At 38.2% G+C, this 8,887-nt stretch overlaps 1 protein-coding gene across 1 annotated transcript; it reads left to right on the top strand.

Moving 5' to 3' along the window:
• Positions 1-312: 312 nt before the first annotated feature.
• Positions 313-8,752, top strand: LOC128156861 (uncharacterized). The gene is made up of 17 exons (XM_052819181.1): positions 313-734; positions 908-1,187; positions 1,279-1,833; positions 2,124-2,242; positions 2,380-2,629; positions 2,716-2,820; positions 2,931-3,091; positions 3,275-3,699; positions 4,788-4,819; positions 5,287-5,552; positions 5,655-5,934; positions 6,033-6,584; positions 6,676-6,851; positions 6,937-7,186; positions 7,305-7,409; positions 7,516-7,670; positions 7,901-8,752. Exons 1-17 carry the CDS (start codon positions 471-473, stop codon positions 8,327-8,329), a joined length of 4,404 nt encoding a protein of 1,467 aa, XP_052675141.1. The 5' UTR covers positions 313-470; the 3' UTR covers positions 8,330-8,752.
• Positions 8,753-8,887: the final 135 nt, after the last annotated feature.

Raw genomic sequence — 8,887 nt, 5'->3', positions numbered from 1 at the left:
GGTGTTTGAGGACAGCAAATGCACGCACCAGGTCAAAATTAATTGACAATGAATTAATTAATGCTGAAATGCATGTTCGCAAACATCGGCTTTCTAATCAATTCCGGGCATTATGCCGCTTTAATTCAGAGAAAGTTTGTGCGATATACAAATACTAGGTAAACAGTAGAACGTTGACAATGAAATCAATTAAGATTTCTAATAGATACAGTTATTAAATGTAGTATTTGGTACACACATTTTATACCGAAGATTAAGGTGCCGTGATAGAAGAATTTGTTCCGTTAAAGAAAAACAATATGTCCTATTTACAATTGTTATCAAATCAAGCTCTTGAACATGCTTTCTGGGCTTTATCATTTGAACTTCTTCTAAACTCCATATCTGTAATTGTCTTTATCGAAGGCAAACAAACATCTTTGCGAGTGATACTTTAAGCACAGGTTGCGTTTGGCTTTGATGAGACATAGATGATGGATGCCCAACAGAAGCAGCGCGTTGTTGCGCTATTGCTCTGTGTTTTGTGTTGGGGATTGGTGTTGTCGGCTGTAGACCGCACACGAAAAGACCGTGCCGTGGGGGCTGACATTGTACAGGCTGTAGTCGACATTATCCGGGAAAACTGCATCTATCCCAATGACAGGGTCTTCCTAAGACGTCTAGCCTACGTACAATCTAAAGATGGGAAGAACACAAACACCTTCCGACAGAATTATTACGGTGGGATTTGGCAGGTACTTGGTATTATAATATCATATAAAAACGTTCTTTCAACAGAGTAGCATTCTATAAAACGCAGTCAAGATTTAAAATTACTGTAGTGTTTGTTTAAAAGAGCAAATCTAATTTCCTATTTACCGTAATGTTGAAAATATGAAAATTACATGTTTAGATATTATTGAAATAGGTGGAAAAGTCAGAATTTGAGTCCACCAAACATTGTTATGGAATAGAAGATATGTGCCAAGCTATACAAGAAAAACTGAACATAGACTGGCGAGCCGTAGCATGGACTGACCTGACCAAACCCCTGTACTCGGGGCTAGCAGCCAGCCTCAGACTTCAACAAATAGCAGGAAACAACACCCCGGGTGTCCTTGAAAGACAGGCAGATTTCTGGGTGGACAACTACCATAAAGGACAATCGCCTCATTACTTTATATCGGAAGTCAACCAGATAGATGAAAGTAAAGTATATTGTACTAGTACTGTTGAACATCTTTCTTTTTTTTAATATGTTCTTTTATGTCCACTAAATTCTTATTTTCTTTATTTCAGATAAAAAGTGTGAAATTGATTTAGCCTTCATTCTGGATGGATCAGGGAGCATTTCATTTCTGAATTTTCTACGGATTCTTGACTTTGTTAAAAACGTCACAAAACAGTTTGAAATAGGTCCCGATTCAGTTCAAGTAGCAGCCATCTCTTTCAGTGACTCTGCACGTGTAGAATTTGGTTTCGGAGATTTCGATTCTCAAGCCGCTCTTGACATAGCTATTGATAGCATACAGTACGACGCTGGAGGTACCAACACCGCACACGGAATCCGCACTGCTAGACGAGGGGTGTTTCAGCACAACACAAGATCAAATGCTGTTAAAGTAGGAATTGTCATTACAGACGGATATTCAAATTATTATCCCAGTACTGTTCTAGAGGCTTCGTACGCCAAGGATGCCGGAATAGTGCTATTTGCGATCGGGATCGGAGATGTTAATGAGATGGAACTCAACGAAGTTGCCAGCGATCCGAATTGTACTCACGTTTTCTTCCTAACGCAATTTTCAGAAATCGACAGCTTGGTATCCGAGATCAAGAAAGCTGCATGCCGTGGTAATGTTCATAAAATTTCTGAATCAATTCATTAAATCTAACTCGACTTATAAACTTTCCAATATTGACCTTTTGGGTTTAATTTGAAGAAATTAAGCCGAGATATAAAAAAAGATCTGAAAAGTTGACATAATAAACTGACAAGTTGTGGCAGAACTACGCCACCGTAATGTTGCAATTATATACATATACATGTAGTTGGTATGATTTGACAAAATGTTCGTTTATACCTTAATTAATTTTCAGACTTAATTGAATAGTGTTTACTTTCCTTTTTTTATCCATGATAGCTCCGATTTCACCACCGCAAAATACTAGCAGTAATACAACCGAAATAATCAAGCATATCAATGAAACCATCAGTGTGAAAGTACCACCGCCCACCGACCCTACCGACACAAAAATGAATGCAAGACATTAGTATTGTTTTTAAATTTTCATATAATGATGTTACGAGTATACTATGTACAAAAAGTAACGTATTTAAAGCACGACAATATAAAATTTTGAAAAAACATAAGCCTTTACATTTACATTTGTTTAAAGGTGTCTGTAAATTGTGGCATTGTCCATATTTACATGTCCTATGACAATCCACATCCAAGTTCAGTACTGTACAGTGACAAAGTAACAGCCACGGACGGCCACCCCGCCATACTGTACTTCAATCGAACAGTGGATGGACGGCCATTATATTTAACGTTTGTGGGGACTCAACTTCCGCCGGAAGCTGCTGGTCTGAAGAACTGTAGCGATGCAGAATATGTGATCGGTATCGCAAAGGAAAACAAGACAGGTAAGAGACGAGTTTTAATTAATAATTTTGTTGTATTTCTAACGAATAAATATTGTCAACTTGTGCGGATGGACTGTTCAATTTAGATGTTGAAATCGTCTGCCGCCAAAACAAGGTAGAGCGAGAATGCACCAAGACAGATTTCGAGCTGAGTGAGAAGTACAAACATTACCTTTGTAAAACCAATGGAGGTAATAATTCTTTTATATTTCTAACCCCATGATAATCCTTCCTAATATATTGTTTGCATTGTGGTGTTATTATTACTATTATAAAATTACTTGCTTTCTGTTTGATACAGATCTCAATACACTCGTTGTTGCAAACCCATGCACTGCAACCGCCATACAGAACAACGAAATGTACCATCCCTATCCATACGACGACACGAAATTCATCAAGTGTGATTACCAACAAAAGATGTACATAACGCAGTGCCCAAATGGCGAAAGATACCATCAGGTTAGTCAAAATCTTTTTGAGGTGAAATTGAAATTATTCAACTAAGCATGTAATGGTTTGTTCATACCGTGAACACTTAGACTATTATTAAACACATTTGAATTGAAAAAATGAAAAATTATATTACTGATATTATTACGTATTAAAAGACTTGTGAATTGATACATAACGCCATTATTAAAGGGGTCCCACTCTTGTGGATCCACTACTACAACAATAACAAGCGACAAGACTCCCCTTAATCCCAACCTTTCCAATCCCTGTACAGCGCATGCGTTGATGAACAACCAGTTCTTCTTCACTTACACAAAAGATAAAACAAAGTTCATTCATTGTGACGTGTGGGGTCATGCATGGATTTTGAACTGCCCCTCGAATTTAGTGTGGAGCCAGCAAACTCAGACATGCATCGAGGACACGCATTCCTCTTCGAATCCGTGTACGCAGGATAAGCTTGACCAGGGAATCACCATGTTCCCCCTCCAGGACCCCCACAAATACATTCACTGTGACAATGGGTTGAACCCCTGGGTGCAGTCATGTGTCGGGGGCACGGTCTTTGACTACGCCTCACAGAACTGTGTCTGGCAATCTAATTCAATTTTGGGGTAATTCAAGCTGACTAAATTGATTGTTGTATATGATGCCAGTATTAAAACACTTTGAAAAATTTATGCTTTTATAAATACATTAGTGCACATGTTTCGCAATGAATTTTTATGAAGTCACAAAGCTTGAATAAAATATTACTATCTGGAAAAACTAAAGTAACCATATGTTTTGTTTCATCGAAATTGATAGCATGGTTGGTTGATTGTCTGTATATGCATTGACTCACTGATTTATTGCCTAACTGATGGACTAGGAAATTGATTGGCAATTTATATGTCGAACAAGTATTTGTTTCTTGTACAGTACATCCATAAACGCATACAACCTATAGTTGCGCATTTGATAAATCGAACTTCAAGGTACTTCATTAGTATTACTACAGACATGCCTCATAATGAATCAACATGTATTTGATTAATCTAAAACATCTTCATAAAGTTAGGGATTGTATAGATATGACAAAAATAGACACATTTCAGATATCCGGACGCTTTACCTATCCGGTCAATTTGACTTGGGACAAAAGCTTTCGGATAAACGAGGCTCCACCCTATGTGTACTTTAAAATATTTTGATATTCCTATCAATGAGTTATTTCTATTGCCTAATAGATATTTCTTATCACAAACAAAAACAATGGAATACAGTCAGTTTTTTCACAGTCTATGATGTATCACAGAAACACAGGCAACAAGGGGTTGGATCCAGAAACTGGCACTTTAATTGTACATGTATTTACATCTAAGTGGTCATGACCATCGAAGACTGCATTGATCACCTTCAGAAGAAGAGTTCTGTATAAAGATATAGAAGAATGCTCATAATTAAACGCTAAATTTAAGAAACTTTTCTTAACTAAATAAAATTTACGGCATAAAAATCATATCTAAATATATTAATATAAGTCAATCTGATGGTTAATTTGTTGACACAAAACCTCCTTAACGATTATTTTAACTATGTTAAGGTATTCAGCGTTTTATACTTTTCTTACACACTAAATAAATGTTGTTAAAATACATCGACATTTTGTTATTAAAATGGCCATTTTCAGATCTATTAGTATGTGTTTAAATATAATCAGGTTAAAATCAAACGGTGCAGAATCATTTTTGGGTAGTGTTTAACAATTATAGGGAAAATTAAAAAGCAAGACTCATTTTAAGATAAAGGCAATAATTTTACTGCCGTTTACGTATTTGAATTTTAGGGACAGGGAAATTAAGGTAATTCTGCACCCAACCCACTTTCAAAACAATGTACACGTACGTGTCTGAGCATAGTGAAATAAGACACTGCTACCCTCGGTGTTATATTTCACACACTCAGGTACTGGTGTTTAAGTATCTAACAACATAGCCTTCCCTTTTCACCTTTCTCAATGGCTGAAAGATTTTGTTGCAGACAACTTTGTTTGATTTCTAATCAGCCGTAATTAATTATCCCTTTCTGAGATGATTAATACAGAATGACTTCAGCGGCTTTCTTGCAAACTGTCTAAAACATTTCTAAATCTCTAAACAACAATATAATTTTAGTGCACTTCCTGCTAATTCTGTAAACATGCATGCATATATAAACAGTGCACACGGAGTGTCATTGCATTAAAACAATGTTTCTGCTATTGCTGTGCATTGCTTTATTAAACGCCTGCTACTCTGCGGTTGACCGCACGCGCGAGGACCGTGCGACGGGTGCAGATATTGTCCAGGCGGTAGTGGACGTCATCAGATCAAATTGTATTTATCCAAACGATAGGCTGTTTCTCAGAAGACTTGCCTATGTCGAATCTCAAGATGGACAGGACATCAATACCTTTCGACCTAACTTTTATGGTGGAATTTGGCAGGTTTGCAAATTGCTAAATAAAACTTTAAAAATATTTAATCTTATCAATAACAAATTATTTCTTATATCACTAAAATATAAAAGTTTTTTCACTAATTTACAGGTTACAGAATCGGACTTTGATTCTACAAAGAATGATTATTTGCTTCGAAAGCAGTATTCGCTTATCCAAGAGAAGTTGAATATAGACTGGAGTAATGTATCATGGACGGACCTCACCACACCTCTGTACTCGGGGTTGGCTGCAAGTTTGGTTTTGAAGAGGAGGTTTGGGGACGATACGCCTGGTGTCCTTGAAAGACAGGCTGAGATATGGAGGACCTATTATCATCCGGAGAAGACGTCAAGTCACTTCGTTACCCAGGTGCAGCAATTACCTGTAGGTAAGGATTTATTGCTCCACATAATGCTAATTTTAATTAATTTGCAATGAACGCATCGCGTTTTCTGTTCATTAAAACTTAAGTATAACAACTTTCAGATGATTGCCAATTCGACATCGGGTTCATTCTAGACGAATCTGGAAGCATAGGAAGAACAGACTTTCAAGTCATGCTGGACTTTGTGAAAAACGTTACCGACAAGTATGAGATTGGTCCACATGCTGTAGAAGTAGCGGTCGTGACGTTCGATAGCTATGCTACGGTTGAGTTTGGTTTTGGTACATATAGCAATAAAGCTGACCTTCACAATGCTATCGACAGTGCAAGGTACAATGGCGGCGGTACGAATACAGCGGCGGGAATTCGACTGGCCAGAGAGGCAGTGTTTCGCAATGGATCTAGACCTAGCTCAACCAAGGTTGCTCTCGTTATCACTGATGGGTGTTCAAACAGCGCTTTGAATACCGCTGAAGAGGCAACGTTAGCAAAAGAAGAGGGAATAGTGTTGTTTGCTCTTGGTGTCGGAAGTATTTGTGGCAATGAGTTGGAGGCAATGGCAAGTAACCCTAACTGTACTCACGTGTTTTATTTGACAGGATTTTCTGACATCGATAGTTTGATTTACGAAATACAGAAGGCCGCCTGTAGAGGTAAGATTATTCATTTTGGCCCAAATATTCACATATTGTTATAACATCAACAAATGACATTTCCTTATAATCATTATATGATTTGCAATAGCTCCGGTGGTTATTGGCCCCTCCCATCCTGTGAATAGTAATGGCTCATCAACGGGATCATCGCCTGCGACAAATTATACGTCAAACACGAGTTTAAGTCCAAACAAGACTGTAACAATACATGCCGTCGTGTCTAATCCTTCAACAAATGATACAGATATACACAAAGTCGTGCAAGTAAGTGATCCATGTAGAAATGTTGACGTTACCTTCATAAAGTAGTCATAAAGCATGCTGATTTCATTTCAAAACCTTTTTACAGGTGAATGTAAACTGTGGAATTGTCCACGTATATATGTCTTACGATAACCCCCACCCAAGCGCTGCCCTGTACAGCGACAAATTGACGGCCACGGACGGTCACCCCGCAATCTTATCCCTAGAGAAGACGGTGGATGGCCGTCCACTGTACATGAGCTTTGTGGGCACGCACCTGCCGGCGGAAGCCGCCGGCCTCAAGAACTGCAGTGATGCCCACTTCAATACGACAATCATCTCTGTCAACGAGTCAGGTAGGGGAACATTTCAGCAAATTGTTCTCCATTATGTCAATTTCCATACACTTTTAAATGTCATATATTTCGAGATTTTTGGTTTTGAAATAATCATAGATTAAAACGTGTATTTTAGGAAGTGAAATTATATGTCGTCAAAATGGACATGAACGCGAATGCACGAAAACGGATTTCCTGCTTCACGAAAAATACAAGCACTATTTGTGCAGTTCTACAACAGGTATACATATAAAGGCACTGGGGTTCAATTGAAAGAATTTCAGTATTATATAATAAATTAACAAAATATAAGCTTAATTTTTGGAAGTGATTCTAATAAATTCTAGATGAAACAGCGATACCAAATCCGTGTACAGAAGAAGCAATACGAAATAACCAATTGTTCTTCCCGCATCCATATGATTATACCAAGTTTATAAAATGTGACTACCATCACAAGATGTACATAACGCAGTGTCCGAAAGGAGAACGCTATCAGCAGGTATTGTATTCAAGTCATAAAGAGTTATACTGTTGATTTGAGATGTTTTGTTGATTTATTTCAAGAATATTGCCTCTTGTCGTTTTTTATCATATACAGGTTTCAATCCAAGCCATGACTTAATGTTATCCACATATTATAGTCAATTAACTTTGATAAAGGAAGAATGAAAGAAAAACTGTAATATAATGTTATTTAAGGAGTGTTTCATTTCCTTCTATGTCATTAAGGGCTCCCATTCTTGTGGGTCAACAACAGCAACAGTCACCGGCGATAAAGCTCCCCTTGACCCGGATGTGACAAACCCCTGCACTACGCAGGCCCTCGCCAGTAACGAATATTTCTTCGCATACAGCAAAGATCGTACAAAATTCATCCACTGTGACGTTTGGCTAAATGCGTGGGTCACGAGCTGTCCCCCTAGCCTGGTTTGGAACCAACAAAGCCACGCCTGTATCGCGGACCAGCATCACGAAGCCTCGAATCCATGTACGCAGGAACAACTGGACAATGGTATCACCATGTTTCCGCATCCGGACCCGCACATGTACATTCACTGTGACAGTGGCTTGAATCAGTGGGTGCAATCATGTGTCGGAGGCACTGTCTTCGATTTTGCTTCACAAACTTGTGTCTGGGAAAATGCGCTTTCAGGATGACGGGAACTGTGATTATTTTTTTACGTCTTTATAAATATTTCCTTCTTTTTTTCCAATAACCTTTATTGACTCTGCATGCAATTTGCTACTGTGTGAAATTATAACATGTGCATTAAACTCTTACTATTTAATCAAATAATTTATTTTTCCATACACCTTTGCATGCGCGGATTTAGAAGGCGAGGGGGGGGGGTCAAACCCCACCTGCAAAACTCAAATTTCTTCAAATTTACATTATAAAATTACCAAAAATATGCCTCATATCCCTGGCAAACTCAAATAACCTTCGGACCCCCATGAAAAAAATTTCTGGATCCGCGTATGCTTTGTTTTGACCCAAAATTATAGTCCTTCACAGTCACATATTGGCCCTTAAATTGCCAAGTTTTTAGCCCCTTGCCAACAGTCTTTAACCGATGACAACGATATCGATCGGGTCGGGGGGGGGGGGGGCAGACTCACCCACAAAATCTTGACAAGCCAAAAAAAAAAAAAAAAAAAGGAAAATTTTAACTTTTCCAAAATCTTGGGGGGGGGGGGGGGGGGGCTAGCGTAGTA

Source organism: Crassostrea angulata, chromosome 7, assembly GCF_025612915.1.
Source record: "Crassostrea angulata isolate pt1a10 chromosome 7, ASM2561291v2, whole genome shotgun sequence".
NCBI classification, from domain to species: Eukaryota; Metazoa; Mollusca; class Bivalvia; order Ostreida; family Ostreidae; genus Magallana; species Magallana angulata.
Note: the sequence above shows the minus strand (reverse complement) of the source record. Positions and strands in the feature narration are given on the sequence as shown.

Bases quoted from the DNA above. Each gene is read 5' to 3' on its own strand.
- LOC128156861 (XM_052819181.1), top strand. From the start codon at position 471: ATGATGGATGCCCAACAGAAGCAGCGCGTTGTTGCGCTATTGCTCTGT. The intron at 1,188-1,278 runs GTAAAGTATATT...TCTTTATTTCAG, and splicing joins AGTCAACCAGATAGATGAAA to ATAAAAAGTGTGAAATTGAT. The intron at 5,935-6,032 runs GTAAGGATTTAT...AACAACTTTCAG, and splicing joins GGTGCAGCAATTACCTGTAG to ATGATTGCCAATTCGACATC.